This window comes from Sapajus apella, unplaced genomic scaffold (assembly GCF_009761245.1).
Source record: "Sapajus apella isolate SASKATOON/1434 unplaced genomic scaffold, GSC_monkey_1.0 scaffold86, whole genome shotgun sequence".
NCBI classification, from domain to species: Eukaryota; Metazoa; Chordata; class Mammalia; order Primates; family Cebidae; genus Sapajus; species Sapajus apella.
Window position 1 is genome coordinate 3087082 of NW_022437026.1, and position 19366 is coordinate 3106447.

At 39.0% G+C, this 19366-nt stretch overlaps 1 protein-coding gene across 2 annotated transcripts in view; it reads left to right on the top strand.

The window, feature by feature from the left end:
• The window catches only part of ADIPOR2 (adiponectin receptor 2), a 94709-nt gene that overhangs the window by 68310 nt on the left and 7033 nt on the right, over positions 1-19366 (top strand). For both annotated transcript variants that reach the window (XM_032254462.1, XM_032254464.1), the window contains 2 exons: positions 13162-13281; positions 17945-18116. In XM_032254462.1, the coding sequence (XP_032110353.1) occupies positions 13162-13281; positions 17945-18116 (292 nt within the window). The remainder of the gene's footprint in view (positions 1-13161; positions 13282-17944; positions 18117-19366) is intronic.

The window sequence follows — 19366 nt, forward strand, 5'->3', positions numbered from 1 at the left end:
TATATAGAATATATATTGTAAGAATATTGTATTTGCACAATATTTAAGTAAAGACATGAATGATTAAACCTGAGTTTTAGTCCTGGCTCTACTGCCAGCCAGATATGTGACTTTGGCCAATTTCTTAATTTCTTTGGGTTTCATTCCTGACATTAAAATGGAGATGTTTAACTGGGTGATAAACATCTAAGATTTTCTTATCCTCAAAATTTCTGTGGTTTCCCACACCTATATTAATACGTTTTTGTTATGGGATTAAAAAATGAATGAGGGTCATAATTTACTTTTTTCATAAATCAATCCAGTTAGGTATCTTTTCTTCAGCAGCCCTGTTTAATACCTTCTTTGATCACTTTTATCATGGCTGGTTTTGTTTAGTGCAGCCATTTCTGTGGACTAGTAAATAATCTTGAAGGAAGCAGTTTGGTAAAAGGAAAAAAACAAAGTTTTAAAAATTCAGAGTGACCTGAATTTGTATCCCTGATCTCTTCTATATCATTATTTTTCAAACATCTGAGTAGGAGGACCCTTCAAAGAAAACAACAAAAACCTTATGAAAGTATTATACATGCAGACACACAAACAGACACACACACAGACACACATAGAAATATAAGTGGATAGTTTGATAAACTTTTATAAACTAGGCACTCCTGTATAACCAGCACTCCTGGAGGTCTCCTCATTATATCCTCATAGTAACTGCCTATCCTCCCTCCCCCAAAGGTAACCATTACTCTGACTTCTAATGGCATAGATTAATTTTGCTTGTTTTTATACTTTTATCTCATTGTAATCATTCCATATGTACTCTTATATCTGGCTGCTTTTGCTCAGTATCATGTTTGTAAAATTAATCTGTATTTTCTGGGTGTAGCTGTAGATTGTTCATTTTTATTGTTATGTAGTATTTATTTATATTACTATACCAATTTTTATTCTATTGTTGAAGGCAATTTGGGTTGTGTCCAATTTGGGGCTATTATAAAAGTGTTGCTATGAACATTCCAGTACTTGTTTTTTAGCGAACACATGTATGCACTTCTGTTAGCTACATACTTATAAGTGGAATTACTGGGATAGGAAGATGATCCCATTCTCCCTTTGAACATCAGAAATATTTAACAGACCTCACTATATGATACTCACATTTTATTTATTTATTTATTTATTTATTTTGAGATGGAGTCTCACTCTGTTGCCCAGGCTGGAGTGCAATGGCATGATCTTGGCTCACTGCAACCTCTGCCCCCTGGCTTCAGGCAATTCTTACTTGGGACTATAGGCATACACCACCATGCTTGGCTAGTTTTTGTATTTTTTAGTAGAAATAGGGTTTCACCATATTGGACAGGCTGGTCTCGAACTCCTGACCTTGTGATTTGCTTGCCTTGGCTTCCTAAAGTTCTGGGATTACAAGTGTGAGCCACGGAGACTGGCCAATACTTATATTTTAAATATTAGTTTGAAAAATACAGGATAGAACTTGGCTATGAATTCAGTATATCTTAGGTGAATTTGTATTTTGTAACTCACTGCAGCACCTGCATGTATTTTAAAGTAGTTACACCTACTTTATGAATATAAAACATTTATTCAGTCTACAGATAACATTTAATGTGCATATTCACTTGCATAAATTTTGAAGTAATTAGCCAAGATAGTGGCATTAGGTTGGGAATTAAGGTACTACTTAGAGCTGTGTACCTTGTCTTAGTTTCTATTTCTTTATTTACCATGCTTGATCTAGATTTCCACTTAGTAAAATGGGAATAGAAATATACTCATTTCAGAAAATTGTTATGAGGGTTTTATTAATTTATAAAAAACACTCAGGACAATGTCTGGCATGTAGTATGTAACAAATAGTAATAGTGACTCTGTCCTTCCTTTATCATAGTATTCAACTAATATAACTGTAATAAATCCTGGTAAACACATCTTGAACTTACCCATATATCTCAGCCACCCTTGACTTCAACAACCTTTTCATAAAGGTGATTTCTAAATGTCGTCTTAGTGCTGTGTTCTTTATTTCTCTCCTCCCCGCCCCCCTCCCACCCCCCCGCCTCAAATGAGAAGTGCTGTCGTCTTTATTGGACTTTTAACCATTTCAGATTGAACAAATGTTAAACTAAGGTTAACTGTCCACTCCCCCACCAGCTTTTCCTTCTAACTTTCTGATTTCTTTTAAATGTACCAACTTTTTTTTTTTTTTTAAGAGAGAAAAGAAAGAAAGAGGAAGAGAAAGAAGGAGAGAGAACAGCAGTCTTGCTTTACTGCCCAGGCTAGAATGCAGTCTAAAAATGGGTATTGAAAACCTCTTTTATGCCAATAATTGTGCTTAACAATGGAGACAGGAAGGAATAAGGGAGGAAACAAGCAGCCAACCGATATTTCATTTAAACCTGTGAAATGCTTTGCAATTACTGAGGAGTGATTTATTTCCAATTATGTAGTCACTTTTAGAGTAGGTGTGATGTGGTACTGATAAGAATGTATGTTTTGTGGATTTGGGGTGGAGAGTTCTATAAATGTTTATTTAGTTTACTTGTTCTGGGTCTGAGTTCAAGTCCTCAATATCCATGTTAATTTTCTGTCTCTGTTGATCTAATATTGACAATGTGATGTTAAAGTCTCCATCTATTGTTGTATGGGAGTCTAAGCCTCTTTATAAGTCATTAAGAACTTGCCTTATGTATCTGGGTGCTCCTGTATTGGGTGCGTATATATTTAGGATTGTTAGTTCTTCTTGTTTTATTGATCCTTTTACCATTATGTAATGACCTTCTTTGCCTCTTTTGATCTTTGTTGCTTTAGAGTCTATTTTATCAAAGACTACGATTGCAACTACTGCTTTTTTTTTTACTCTCCATTTGGTTGGTAAATCTTCCTCCATCCCTTTGTTTTGAGTCTTTGTGTATCCTTGCATGTGAGATGGGTCCGGATGCAGCATACCGTTGGGCTTTGGCTTTTTGTCCAGTTTGCCTGTTTGTGTCTTTTGATTGGAGCATTTAGTCAATTTAAATTTAGGATTAATAATAATATATGTGAGTTTAATACTGCCATTTGATGCTAGCTGGCTGTTTTGCCCATTAGTTTATGCAGATTCTTCATTATGTTGATGCTCTTTACCTTTTGGTATATTTTTGGAATGGCTGATACTGGTTGTTCCTTTCTATGTGTAGTGCTTCTTTCAGAAGCTCTTGTAAAGCAGGCCTGGTGGTGATGAAATCTCTGAGTACTTGCTTGTTCACAAAAGATTTTGTTTTTCCTTCACTTATGAAGCTTAGTTTTGCTGGATATGAAATTCTGGGTTGAAAGTTCTTTAAAGATGTTGAATATTGGCCCCCACTCTCTTCTGGCTTGTAGGGTTTCTGCTGAGAGATCTGCTGCGAGTCTGATAGGCTTCCCTTTGTGGGTAACCTGACCTTTCTCTCTGGCTGTCCTTAGCATTTTCTCCTTCATTTCAACCCTGGTGAATCTGACAATTACGTGCCTTGGGGTTGCTCTTCTTGAGGAATATCTTTGTGGTGTTCTCTGTATTACCTGGAGTTGAATATTGTCCTGCCTTGTTAGGTTGGGAAAGTTTTCCTGAATAATATCCTGAAGAATATTTTCCAACTTGGATTCATTCTCTTCGTCACATTCAGGTACACCTATCAAACGTAGATTAGGTCTTTTCACATGGTCTCATATTTCTTGGAGACTTTGCTCATTCCTTTTCACCCTTTTTTTCCCTCTAATCTTATCTTCTCCTTTTATTTCATTGAGCTGGTCTTTGACCTCTGATATCCTTTCTTCTGCTTGATCAATTCAACTGTTAAAACTTGTGCATACTTCACGAAGTTCTCATATTGTGTTTTTCAGCTCCACCAATTCACTTATATTCCTCTCTAAATTGTCTATTCTTGTTAGCATTTCGTCAAACCTTTTTTCAAGGTTCTTAGTTTCTTTGCATTGGGTTAGAACATGTTTTAGCTCACAGAAGTTTCTTATTAGCCACCTTCTGAAGCCTGATTCTGACAATTCATCACACTCATTCTCCATCAGGCCTTGTTCCCTTGCTGATGAGGAGCTGCGATCCCTTGAAGGAGGAGAGGCATTCTGGTTTCGGATGTTTTCACCCTTTTTGTGCTGGCTTCTTCCCATCTTTGAGGATTTATCCACCTGTCGTCTTTGTTTTTTTTTTTTTTTTTTTTTTTTTTTTGAGACGGAGTTTCGCTCTTGTTACCCAGGCTGGAGTGCAATGGTGTGATCTCGGCTTACCGCAACCTCTGCCTCCTGGGTTCAGGCAATTCTCCTGCCTCAGCCTCCTGAGTAGCTGGGATTACAGGCACGTGCCACCATGCCCAGCTAATTTTTTGTATTTTTAGTAGAGACGGGGTTTCACCATGTTGACCAGGATGGTCTCGATCTCTTGACCTCGTGATCCACCCGCCTCGGCCTCCCAAAGTGCTGGGATTACAGGCTTGAGCCACCGCGCCCGGCCCACCTGTCGTCTTTGTGATTGCCGACTTTCAGATTGGGTCTCTGAGTGGACGTCCAGCTTGTTGGTGGTGAGGTTATTTCTGTTTCTTTGTTTTCCTTTGGGGGATGCCCCCTCCCCCACAGAGCTGGACCTTCCCAGGTTAAGCTGTGTTTGCTGTGAAACTCTTAACCGTCAGCGTTTCCAATTGCTGTTTTTTTGTGGAGGTGGGACCAGCCGAGCCTGATCACCTGGCTCCCCGCCTCGGAGCCCCCGTTTTGTCTTTTCCTAACTGAATGGTTGATTCTCCCAGGTGCCCCAGTCGCCCGCCGAAAAGGCGCCGGGATCTGTGCAGTTTCCCATGCAGCGACTGCCCTGGCTGAAACAGCGGCGATTCGCGGCGCCTTTCTGCCCGGGAATCTCCTGGTCTGGCTCCCGGCTTCAGTCCCCCTTTCAATCAGCTCAGTGGGCGACTCTGCCTTCCCAGAGCTCCAAACGCCAACTAAAAGGGCACCCAGTCCTGCATACTCCGCACTGAGAACCGCCACGCGGGCAAAACAGCCGCGCCAGCCAAAAGAGTCGTCCTGGCAACCCGTGGGGCTCCTCCGCTGGGAATCTCCTGGTTCACAGGCAACAAAAATTCATCTGGAAGTCTGGTGTCCACTCACTCCCCGCACCTTCCCTGGGAGCTGCAATCCTGAGCGGCTGCTAGTCGGCCATCTTGGATCTCTCTCCACAAACTTTCTTTCAAGTACTCAGACTTGGTTCCTAGACTGTCATAGTGGAAGAGATCCCAAAAGTCATTTAGTTTAGTAGACACATGCATGCTTTTAATGTTTCTACAAATGTTTTTAGTTTCTTTACCATGTGTTGCACTTTGGACTTGAGAAAAGAAGACATGGTTTTTACCCTTAGCATGTAGTTTAGTGTGAGAGACAGGTAGATTAGTACATTTGTAGTGAGTGCTGTGTGATTTTATGCACAGACTACTGTGGTAGTAACTCCATCTACAAGTGTGGTTCAGGGGAGATAAAACTCGAGTTTCAGAGTTAGCTAAGAAAGGACTAAAGACATTCTAGGCAAAGGGAACAGCAAGATGTGAAGACTTAGAAGCAAGAAGTAACATGGTGTCTGTAGGGAATTATAATAATAATAGCTAATGTTTATTGGGTACACACTGGCACATACTGATGTCTGAACCTCAAAAATGTTCAGCATAGCTGGAATGAAAGGTCAAGGTACAGTGGGGTGGAGGATGTGGTAGTAAGGCAAGACAAGACAGACAGACGACCTGAAATCTAGGTTTTTAGACTCCTGGTCCAGTATTATACTGTCATTCAAATTTCTTTTTGAAATTTATATCAGTTTCAAATTTTGTGTAATGTTGTGTATTGGTTGAAATGATTAGACCATTGCCTCTAGTCCTCTGATTCTAAAGCTTGGATTCTTAACTATGTTTGCTAAAGTATATAGTTAGGAGGCATTCTGTAAGCTTTTGGACAAAAATATGAGAGGCATTTCAAACCACATTGTCCTCATCTTTATTTTTTATGGCTCCCCTCTGCCTCCCTGCCCCCTTTCTGAGCTTTCAAGATATTAGGTTGAATAAAGAGATCAGCCTTTATGATTGTCCTACTTTTCCTCTGCTCCAGATTCTTCTTTATTAATTTGAGAGATAAGAAACTTTTATTCATTCAACCTTCATATTCTGTTGAACTGGTTTACTTTAACCAAACTCAAGAATGCCACTACATAATAGTTTATTGTAAGAAACTAACTTGTAAATAGCATCTTGTCAATCACTTCATTTTATTTTCATGAAGAAATCTGCTTAAGAAATTCAATTAAGCTTAAAGAGAATTGCTTTTTGAAAATTTTTAAAAAACTGAGTAATTTTAAAGATCTTTTCCATTACGTTTTGATGGAAGTAACTTGTGCATACAGTCAAGAGTATATATATTTCTAGGCAGGCCAGAATGAATATTAATATTGACTAGATATTGTAGTTATTCTTTTGGAGAGTACTGGGTATACATCCATCAATGCTTATTCTTCAGCTATCAGTTTTTTTTTATAGATACCTTTGTTTCCACCAACCTCTTTGTTTTCATTTGTTAGTAATATCAACTTGCTAATGCCCTTGCTACACATTTCCAATTTCTAAAGTCAAGGCTGTCTTCAACCTGTCAGCTGGCAAAAAGACCATCAAAATCACCTGTTGATCAAACTAAGCCAGGTTTACTACATACTCTAGTAAGGGTGAACACTGCCCTAAAGAGTCCTAGTAGTATTTCAGAAAGAAAGTATTGGATATGGATATTTATAGGGTTTTGGGGTCTGGGTTCAAGTGGTTTAAGGAGATTTTACTTGGTCCTGTGCTGAGTTTGTGATAGAATTCTTGGATTAAGTCTTGATAAATATTTATTTGATAAGTGAGGTTTGCCCAGTTGAGCAGTTTGTTCTAACGGTCTAATTGAGCAGTCTGTTGTTCAGTTAAATGAATTTTTGAGAAATTCCTAAAGCTGATGATGAAGTTATTTACTGGTTTGCATCCTTACCTTCCTGGGCAAGAATTTCCTAGAACAAATAATAAAGTTATGTTGATATAGGGGCCTTCGATCTTAGTCCTCGCAATTAAGCTGTGTGAATGCAGAAGGTCTCAGTTCTCAATGACATTTATAAAGGCAGACAAATTTTAATCAAAGGTTTACTGTCCCCCAGTTCTGGGTATTGTACCATTTCTTGACCTTTTTTGTCTAATTGTCGATAGTAGATGGTATCATGATTGTGAGTCTTTGTGGCACTTTGTGTACTTCCACTAATATTTAAATACATCATTTACGTTTTGCTGCTTTCCTAAATGCACTCGAAGCTTTAGATGAACTAGTCTCTTTTTCTCAACATGGTACTTCTGCGTTTCCCTCTTGGTTATTTTCCTTTATCTCATCTTTGCGAAATTTTTATTCTTCATGCAGCCTTTCCTGAGCCTCATCATTTCTGTCTTTGAACTAGCTATACCTTTTTTTCTATGATACTCATTTATGTGGTTAATTCAGCACTTTAGTAGATTGTAAGTCCATGGGGGACAGAGACTGTGTTTTAATTCATCTTACTTTTAATCGTTTTGACAAATATTTGTTAAACTGATTATTGAACTGAATTTGGCCCAAATCAATAAATACCCAATAGAGTTGTGAATTATTTTCATATTAGACTGATCTTAAATACTTTTTTATCACTGTGGTTCTTTGTTTTTCCAAAGGTAAAGTATACTCTAGAAAATTGTCATTTTGATTGCAGTTTGGACAGATCATCAATGTCAGTGTCATTATGTTTTGAAATACAGTCAGCAGAGTTCTCACAGATGGACTTCACTGAAGGCAGGTGGTGGAAGGGAGATATTTCAAAATGTCTTTGTGCTCATTTCAAAGCATTGACTTCTCCAATGTCAATAAGTATAATAGTTTATTCATAGAAAAACTTGGAGTATTAAGTTTTATGCCTTTATTCTTGGCAGCTTTGTTTTTAATTGTTTTATTTTTCACAGTGTCATGTTTCTTGCCATAATTTGTTTTGTTGAGGGTATGGTAAGAAGTATAACAACAGAAGCAGAACATAGCATGTATGTGATCATCTGAATATAGATACAATTTATTGTTCGGAGAGAGAGATATTTGGGTACTGTAGTTTGGTGGCTGTTGGATGGAAATTTGAAATAGTAATTATTAACTCATAATAAAATAGATCTTTGGACTTAATATTGGAAGACAGAGACGACTTTAAATATAGTGTTTAGCATAGTCTTTCCAAGCCATCAGTATGTGACATATAGAATACCCTAGGAAATTTTTTTTTTTTTTTTTTTTTGAGATGGAGTCTTGCTGTGTCACCCAGGCTGGAGTGCAGTGGCATGATCTCGGCTCACTGCAACCTCCACCTCCCAGGTTCAAACAATTCTTCTGCCTCAGTCTCACAAGTAGCTGGGATTACAAGTATGTGCCACCACACTTGGCTAATTTTTGTATTAGTAGAGATGGGGGTTCCACCATGTTGGTCTCGAACTTTTGACCTTGTGAGTTGCCTGCCTCGGCTTCCCAAAGTTCTGCGATTACAGGGGTGAGCCACTGCACCCTGCCGGGAAAATATTTTTTTATCCTGTGTTCTAGCCAATGTTCAACTCTGCCACCATATTCCTATATTATCCTCTGTCGAACCTAGGGAACTGCATTTACCACCACTCACACCATGTGGTACCTCATTAGTATAATATTTGAACATAATGAATATTTAATTATGGTCTAGTATTTTAATTTATCCTTTGAGAACACATTAGTGAATATTTCATTATACAAGGGTGAGAATTGATGATAATACATGATAAATCAACAGATTTATTAATACTTTGCACTTCTGAAAGAAATTTTGTTTTTGTTTTATTTGTTTTTGAGAAGTAGTTTCACTCTTGTTGTCTAAGCTGGAGTGCAATGGCACAGTCTTGGCTCACTGCAAATCCCATGTCCTAGGTTTCAGTGATTCTCCTGTCTCAGCCTCCTGAGTAGCAGGATTACAGGCGCTCGCTGGGAAATTTTTGTATTTTTAGTAGAGACAAGATTTCACCATGTTGGTCAGGCTGGTCTCGAAACTCCTGACCTCAGGCGATGCACTCGCCTTGGCCTCCCAACGTGCTGGGATTACAGGCGTGAGCCACCATGCCCGGCCAGAAATATTCTTTTTATAAAGATTCTGAATCTTGCTGACATGTTGGGGTGGATGGAAGTATTTATCTTTACTAAATTTTTTGAGGCAGGGTGTAGCTCTGTTGCCCAGGCTGGAGTGCAGTGGCACAATCACAGCTCATTGCAACCTCAACCTCCTGGAGCTCAAGGGTTCCTCCCCCCTCAGCCTCTTGAGTAGCTGGGACAGCAGACAGGCGCGCAGCACCACACCTGGCTAATTTTTATATTTTTTATAGAGATAGGGTTTTACCACGTTGCCCAGGCTGGTCTTGAGCTCCTGGGCTCAAGCCATCCTCCTCTCTGGGCCTCTATCATTAATTAGTCTTCTATGGATCCAGTTGCACTTAGCCTGATAATCAAAATTACTCATTGTGAGTAATCTCATTGATTACTTATTGAATCATGTTGATTCAGACTGCAATTTTATCAGGTCTTAATATAGGAAACATTTAACCATATTGTGGTTTTTTATGCATATTTGTAGTTTTGAAACTGCTGACAATTTGTATGAGAATAAAGATTGACTCTTTGTTTCTGTTTCTTTGTGAAGAATCATACATATTGAATATATGTAAATATTTGAGCTTTTTATATAACATGTACTTTTATATATATATATATATATTTTTTTTTTTTTGACGCTCACTTGTGACGGTGGTTAATTGTTTTTACCCAGGCTGGAGTGCAATGGCGCGATCTCGGCTCACCGCAACCTCCGCCTCCTGGGTTCAGGCAATTCTCCTGCCTCAGCCTCCTGAGTAGCTGGGATTACAGGCACGCACCACCATGCCCAGCTAATTTTTTGTGGTTTTAGTAGAGACGGGGTTTCACCATGTTGACCAGGATGGTCTCGATCTCTTGACCTCGTGATCCACCCGCCTCGGCCTCCCACAGTGCTGGGATTACAGGCTTGAGCCACCGCGCCCGGCCCTGTACTTTTATATTTTAACATCAGTCTGCTAATCATTTCAAGCTGTTCTTTGAAACGTTTTCAGTTTTCATATAATTTTGATGGAATTTTATCATTTTAATTTCATGTTTAATTAGGCACAGACCTCTTTAATTTACTGTTGAAAATCTTCTAGAGCATTTATTAATTTAGCCATCATGTCAGTATGTTTCAAGAGCCATGGGGAAGAAGACAAGACACTTAAAATCTAGTTTAGGAAATGATATACTATAATGTAAAATTTTATTAAACATTAAATAAAACAGTATAAGTCAGTAAAAGAAGAGCTGTAGCCGGGCGCGGTGGCTCAAGCGTGTAATCCCAGCACTGTGGGAGGCCGAGGCGGGTGGATCACGAGGTCAAGAGATCGAGACCATCCTGGTCAACATGGTGAAACCCCGTCTCTACTAAAAATACAAAAAATTAGCTGGGCATGGTGGCGCGTGCCTGTAATCCCAGCGACTCAGGAGGCTGAGGCAGGAGAATTGTCTGAACCCAGGAGGCGGAGGTTGCGGTGAGCCGAGATCGTGCCATTGCACTCCAGCCTGGGTAACAAGAGTGAAACTCCGTCTCAAAAAAAAAAAGAAAAAAAAAAAAAAAAAGAAGAGCTGTAATCAGATATTATTGTCAAATGAGAGGCACAGATTTAAGTGCTAAAGAAGTCAGAAGAAGTAAGAAGAAGCAGTTGCTGTGGATTAGATAGGTTATGCAGTCTCTGATGAAAATTGGTTCTTGGTGGGGTTGGGGGTGAAAAACTATTAGATATTACTATGGTTTGCAACCCCCCTTAGGGCCACAGTACATAGATAGTATATCTGTATTATTAAAATTTCATAGGGATGAGGAAAGCAATCTAAAAATGTCCCAGGGCCAGATGCAGTGGTTCATACCTATAATTCCAACACATTGGAGGCTGAGGCAGGAGGATTGCTTGAGGCCAGGAGTTGAAGACCAGGCTGAGCAGCATAGTGAGATCTCTACACACACACACACACACACACACACACACACACACACACACACACACACGGACACGCACACGCACACACGGACACGCACACGCACACATGTGCATGCAGTGGTGCACACCTGTAGTGTGCACGTGCACACGATGGTGTATGCCTGTAGCTCCAGCTTTTCAGGAGGCTGAGGTAGAGGATTGCTTGAGCCCAGGAGATTGAGGCTGCAGTGAGCCATGATCATACCACTGTACTCCAGGAGCCTGGAGCCTGGGTAACAGAGCAAGACCCTGTCTCAAAACAAAACAAAACAAAACAAAAAGTCCTGGGCTTGTAGGTAGCAGTAATGAAAGAAGGATAGAGGAATACTAGTTTAGGGTAGTTAAAGAAGGGTTTTAGACAGGAGACAGGAAGGTTAGTCATTGAAGGATAGATAGGTAAGTTTTAGGTAAGCAAAGATGGAGAGGTTATTTTATTCAAGATGGCTTTCTTGGAGAGTATATATTTTTATAAAATCAGATTGGATATATAACATGTCTCACATGCTGCATTGTAGCCTCTAGTTAGTGTTTTAAAAACTGAAGAATAGGGAAATAAAATCTCAGAATTTATTTTTAAATATGTTCAAATTTAAAGTGTTGTAATAGGTTACCCATTGCCTCTGTGTTCGTTCTTACCAATTAGTTTTTTTGATTAGAGGTAGAGAATTCATTGATTTCTTCATGCCGTCGTGTTAATCAGTACAGTTTATCTAGATACACTCTTGGTTAGATATGGAATTATGGTTCTCTTGTGCTGTCTTATTCATTGAGTTAAAGAATTACATAATTTTTTAGAGATGTAGAAGACTGTAGAGATTGTTTAAACTCCTCCTTTGATAGATAAGGAGGAAACTGATCTGCAATGAGGATTCATTGATGTTAGTGGTAGAACTGGCCTCACCACTTTGGTCTCCTGACTTCAGTCCACAGCCCTTCTCACATTATCATGTTATCTAAATCAGTATGAACCTTGATCTGGAGGCAAAAATTGTAATTTTAGTAGTTTGTCTCTTTAGACCATACCGGATTGTCACTTTTTTTTTTTCCATTTCCCTAGACAAATCAGTCATTTTCTCCAGAATGTGGAAAGGCAGTGGGTTTTGGAGTTTGACTTTTCCACTTCAACTTTAACCTTGGACAGCTTATTTGACATCTTTGCGTAATGCTCTTATATGGTAAATGGGAATGAGAATACTTAATAAGGTTGTTGTTAGGATGAAGTTAGATGATCTATATAAAGCCCTTTCCTCTGTGATGGATATATTTTAAACATTTATTAAATGTTTTTCTCTCCTTTCTTTTTCTGCCACTATAGTACTTACCACATTGTATCACAGTGATTTATTTTATACGTACCAGGTGCGAGTCTTGGAGTTATTCCCCTCAGTAATTTCTCAACGTTATGTAATACTGTTATGGGGTCTGTGACATCATTCTTAAGAAACAAACCAGTAAAGCCAGGAATTTGTTACTGAAACAAACATAGAGATGCTGTTATAGTACATAGTTCATTCATCGTCAGAGAATTGAGTACTAGTGTTCTTTTTAATACCAATAATTCTATAATAAACTGACTCACTACATTGTTGATACTTGTCTAAGGCTTTGTTTTGACCTTAAGAATTTGGCAGGGCATGGTGGCTCATGCCTGTAATCCTGGCACTTGGGAGGCTGAGGTGGGTGGACCACTTGTGGTCATAGTTTGAGACCAGCCTGACCAATATGCTGAAACCCCATCTCCACTGAAAATACAAAAATTACCCAGGCATGGTGGTGCATGTCTATATTCCCAGCTACTCAGGAGGCTGAGGCAAGAGAATTGCATGAACCCAGGAGGTGGAGATTGCAGTGAGCCGAGATCGTGCCACTACACTCCAGGAAACAGAGTGAGACTCCTGTCTCAAAAAAAATTTTTTTTTTAAAATTTTAATTCTGTAAGGAAAATGTATTGATTGTGCCATTTGGCTCCCAGTCTCTGTCCTTGACTGCTTCTGTGATTGCCTTGCAGAGCTCTGAGGAACACGAGAGCAGTGATGAAGCTCCTCAGGAAGATGAGGGGTTTATGGGCATGTCCCCTCTCTTACAAGCCCATCATGCTATGGAAAAAATGGAAGAATTTGTTTGTAAGGTAAGAGTGCAATTTCTTGTCATTGTCATGCTATATAGTAGCCCTTCCCAAACAGAAACCTTTAAAGAGAGTGTTTGGTTTGCTTTGGGGAAGATGTGTGGCAAGATGGGGACAGAAGTGGTCTTCAGACCGTAACCCTATTGAAGATATATTTGTTTGCTTGCAGTAGCCATGATAAAGCTCTGATAAAATTAGGATATCCAGCTGGGAAACAAACATTTCCTAATGTAGGTTAATGGAGTAAATGTCTTATTGATGGTTTAGACAAACAGGATGAAACATAATCAGGGGTGGTTTATGCCTGGAGATATTAAAATGCCCTCCTCAGGTCCCTTGAATCTGTTCTGCTGATTGACTACAATGGTAAACGTTCTGTTCTTTCTAGGGATTCTATGGGTAATCAGGCTACTCTTGAGAGAAAAATTTTCCAGTTTTCATGCACATTGGTATTTTCAGTGCAGCTGGTATATATTCGGTCTCAAAGGTTTTTCTTCCAGTTCATTGTCTGATTGCCAAGGACCTATTATAGGATCCTTTTTTCTTTTTTTCTAAAGTAGTAACTATAATTAAGTTTGCCTGCTTAGAGAAAATAGACACACTAGTAAACTTGTAGGTACTTGATCAGTCAGATCAATAAGGGCCCTGGCAGGTAGGATCTAATCAACATAAGTCAGTCTGTCTGTATGTGTATGTGTATATAAATTGATTTATTAAACATTTCTGGAGAACTCTTTATTATTTAGAGAGAAATTTTTGTGAGACTTAGCTTTTCATGGCTTTTATGAAACCAAAACTTTTTATGCACATGGTCTTAGATCCAGGAAACTAAACATAGGTTTTCTTACATTCACAGTGATGCTGGAAGTAATTGGGATCAGTGGACATAGAATACTATACTTTGGTCCAGGGTTTGAAAAGAGCACATTGTGATCTGAACATAGACATCCTTTCCAAGACTTAAGGGTCCATTGGGTTTCAGGGGGGGTTTAAACATTTATGGGTCTGTAATAGAAAATTTTAGCCATTTTGAAAATAAGAAACAACTGAACAAAACAGTAGATTCATTCTAGTGATCACTGTCTCAGGATAAATAGTACAAAGGAATACAAAAGATTATTTTGTTTTTTAAAACGCAAATTTGGTGTGAAGAAATCTCTCAAAGTTGGAAAATTTATTAACTGGGCCATTAGAGAATTTTAATATTTATATATCAGTGGGGTACTGTAGCTGACTTAACTGCCTTTTTGTCCTACCTTTCTGAACAGAGAGCAAAGAATAAAGCAAATAAAACTCTAAATTTAACAGTGAATGAGAGAATAAATAGGGCAGGACATTTGTTTGCTACAAACTATGACCTACTGAAGAAGAAGGAATGTTGTAAATATCCCTTAGCAGTTTGTTTATGACAGCAGAATGAAGAGGCATCCTATTACACAGTGTTCTCTGGTGTGGCTCTACCCTGCCGTGGCAGTGCAACTGACCACACTTGAAAACTAGCCTATCTAGTAACACAGGGATTCTATTTCTTGGATTGGAAGCAAGTAAACAGAGACAGTTTAATGTGAAATGTGCTGTGAATAATTTAGTCTTTGTTTTTATGTTTGATCTTGGTCACTCTTTTTTTCTCCTAGACTTCAGTTTTTGCTATTTACCAGCATAACCAGGCCCATGTGGGAATAGGATGTGTGCTGTGGGCAATTTGTTTGTTTGTTTGCTTGTTTTGCGATGGAGTCTTGCTCTGTTGCCAGGCTGGAGTGCAGTGGCGTGATCTTGGCTTACTGCAACCTCTGACTCCCTGGCTCAAGTGATTCTCCTGCCTCAGCTCTCTGAGTAGCTGGGATTACAGATACGCTCCACCATGCCCAGCTAATTTTTGTATTTTTAGTAGAGACGAGGTTTCACCATGTTGGCCAGGATGGTCTGGATCTCCTGATCTTGTGATCTGCCCACCTTGGCCTCCCAAAGTGCTGGGATTACAGGCATGAGCCACACACCATTTGTTGTTTTCTTTTTTAAAGGAATATTTTTGTACATTTTATGTTATAATATACTCACATACCCAGTAGATTATTGATAAGGTATTTGAAGGTAGGCAGTGTCTTTGTCAAGCTTATAAATAAATATGTCTTTGGCTAAGCTATGATCCTGTTTTTTTTATTCTAGGGGATAAACGAGGATATCTATTTGTGTTGGAATTTGGCTGACTGTATATGACTTCAGGTTGAGAGTGAGGGTGCACTGTCTGTTGAATGTGTCACTAATTGCAATGTTAAGAAAGTACAGCTCTTTGGCTCAGTATGTAGACCCCTAGAACGTTTGTTTAGAAATAACAGGGAAAATCACTCTGAAATTATATGCATACATAACCAGTAAGAAACTCACATATTCTTTTCAAATGTACAAAGGGAACATATGACTCTTCTGACTGTGTAGGGTAGCAGAGTAGCACTTTTGATACAGCAGAGCTGTGTGCACATTGTGAATTGCCTTGAAGATGTAAGGGTCGATTTCTATCCTCCTCTTTCTCTTAGAAGATTCCTGCTGGGCGCAGTGGCTCCTGCCTGTAATTCCAGCACTTTGGGAGGCTGAGGCGGGTGGGTCAGGAGTTTGAGACTAGCCTGGCCAACATGGTGAAACCCCGTCTCTACTAAAAATACAGAAATTAGCCGGACATGGTGTCCCATGCCAGTAATCCAGCTACTCGGGAGGCTGAGGCAGGAGAATTGCGTGAACCTGGGAGGCGGATGTTGCAGTGAGCCGAGATCGTGCCTTTGCACTCCAGCTCTGGGCGACAGAGCAAGACTCCGTTTCAGGGGAGAAGAAAAATTCCCCGAAAGTAAGATAGTAGCAACATTTTGTAAGGTTAATCTCAACAATAGTGGTCTTTTCCCAAACAAATTTGATGCAAAAAATGCAGTATCTTGGTCTCTCTCTCTGACACTAAAAGAAGCAGGCTGCGGAGGTTGACAGACATCCAGCAGTTCCAACAGAAGGGATACTAGATCCCTGATCCCTGTTCTTTCTTTTTCTCCATAAAGTCCTGTGAAAAATCTCATACTTTTGTAAGTGGTAGTACTATTGGCAGTAGATGTTAAAAATCTAGATTAGTCTTTTGCACTATTTTATTTTATCATATGTTAGGAACAAGCATAGAATGACCAGATTAACAGCAGAAACTGTAGGCCCCAAGTTTTAAGTTCAAAGGGAGGGAGGACAGGTATGTAGGCTGGGGGCAGAAAGAGCAGGGAAGAGGCAGCGGTGGGGTGGCTAGTTTGGATAGAGTGTTAAGAGGGACACATCTGTTCTTAAATTGTTAGTCCTCACTTCCTTTGGAGGTAGAGATGTTACATAGAGAGCAGAGAACAAGAAACAGGTTGTGGAGCAAAAGGAATGGGCACAGTAGCTGGTGAATAAGTGGTAATCTTTCCACAGAGTAGAGAGGAACTTTCAGTGGTTTAGCCATATTGTTTGTCACAAGACCCCTGTAGGGGAAAGGGTGGAGGTCATTGTCTCAAGGTGAATCTTGCTGATTGGTAGCCTGGATTCTTGCCTTATAGAGTGATAGACTGGAAGGACTGCTGAGCCCACATTAACTGGAAGATAGACCATGTGCCTGGCATTTTTCCTTGCATCTTCGGGTCTAGCAGAAGCAAGTTAGTTCAAGATTAAGTAGTCCTTGCGGTGTGAGCTTTTGGGGCTTTGAGACATTAAAAGAAGCAGAGTGCAGAGATTCACAGACTTCCTACAGAAGAGATATTGGCTCCCTGATCCCTTTTCCTCTAGAATCTGATGTGGGAGGGACCATGAGGAAAAGGGAGGAAAGGGCGCTGAGGGACTGGAAGGGCAGTTAAGACTGGGCTTCTTTGCCATCTCTCTGCAGCATGAGAAGGAGGGTGGGTATGTCACTAACTCCGACAGGTGATAGCCTCTGGGGTCAGTCATGTACTGCCTTGGAGTAGATGCCAGGGATTACTAATTAATTCATGAAATACTTTGTGTCATTTTGTTTGATCTTCATGATTTCCTTATGAAGTAACTGAAGCGCTGTTTTACAAATGAAGAAATTGCAGCTTGGAGGTTTTATAGTTAATTAAGAATCATACAGCTAGTTAATGTCAGGGATCCACAATTTTCTGACTCCTGTACTTTCTTTTCTGCTTTATCATATTTGTGTAGTAGGAAGAGAAGAAAGTAAGGTGGAGGGAGAGATTTTAGCAAAAGGCACAAAATTGTGATTCTATGTAATTCTTTTTTTACCAACAGGAATATTAAATATAAAGATGTTCATATTTAATACCACAAGGATTTATCAGAGGTAAAGTCTGTTATATAGGATGAAGGGGGCCTGGATGAGTGAGACTTTGGAACCTTCAACCCACTGTCAGCCAGACTGAAACAAAGCTCGAAACCACTCTTTAGGGCATGTTCTATACATTTGTTTACTTTTTCCTTTTCCTAAGGCCCCCACTTAAAAATATCTTTTTCATCAGTCTTTTTAAAGAACTCAGAATATAAGACATTATATATTTTGAGATACTTACCTTTGAAAAAATGAGTTATTTTTCCCATTGTGAAGCAGTGTGGTAAGACATAGTTGTTGGGTTCAGTGTTGCTAAGTTGACAACTAAAATCACAAAGATGTTTGATAATACTCCTCTGGCAGGTATGGGAAGGTCGGTGGCGAGTGATCCCTCATGATGTACTACCAGACTGGCTCAAGGATAACGACTTTCTTTTACATGGACACCGACCTCCTATGCCTTCTTTCCGGGCCTGTTTTAAGAGCATTTTCAGAATACACACAGAAACAGGCAACATCTGGACACATCTCTTAGGTATGTAATGTCAGCGATATAATGAGCTGGCAATTCACTTTATTCCTTTTTATATTCATGTATTCAAAGGTAAGGGACAGAACTTCAGAAATGTATTTGGATTTGCCATTTTGTTTTATGAATTTCTAATGATGAATTTTCTCACTGATTTACTCCTAGACTATCCTGGTTTGCACTATGATCTTGTTACAACTTAAGTCACATTTCTCTCTACTAGATTTTCAGATATTGTCTTCAAACCAGGCCAAGAAAAAGTTGATATACAAAATGTGATTTCATATTTTAGTGACCACTGAGAAGAATATAGTATTTAATAGAAGTAATCTGATCTTTTCAAATTCATTACTTTTACACAGTGCTAATTTTTAGTTTGGTCTGAAGTAGAATATGAACTATAATTTTTTTTCCTCCATAATGATTGTATATTAAAGAAAGAGTAGTATAGAGGAAAGAATAGTCTTTCCAGCAAATGGTGCTGGGACAGCTGATCATATGTAAAAGAATGACCTCAAACTCACATCATATACAAAAGTGTACTCAAAGACCCAAACATAAGAGCAAAAACTATGAAATCTGTAGGAGAAAACAGATACAAATCCTTGTGACTTTGGATTAGGTGACTGTTTCTTAGAATTGCCACCTAACACATAAGCAAAGAAAAAATAGATAAATGGGACTTCATCAAAATTAAAAACGTTGTTGTATCAAAGTGCATTATTAAGAAAGTGAAAAGACCAACCCATAGTATGAGAGAGAATATTGACAAATCAACTAGTTGGTAAGGATCTAATATATAACTCAACAATAAAGATAACCGGTTTTAAAAATGGGTAAAAAGTCTGAATAGATGTTCTGCTAGAGAAGATCTACAAATGGTCAATAAACACACGAAAAGATGTTTATCATCATTAGGCATTTAAGAAGATGCAAATCAAATGCTTTGAGAAATGCATCGAGAAATCTCACCACTTTACACCCACTTAGGATGTCTATAATGAAAAACAAGTCTTGGCAAGGATGTGAGGAAACTGAAACTTCCATACATTGCCAGTAGGAATGTGAAATGGGGTAGTCCCTATGGAAAAGTTTGGCAGTTCCTCAAAAAGTTAAACAGTTACCAGAAATCCACCCCTAGTATATTGCCCAAGATAACTGAAAATATGTTCACATAAAAACTTGTACACAAAAGTTTACAGCAACATTATTCACAATAGCTAAAAAGTTGAAACAACCCAGATGTCTTGTCAACT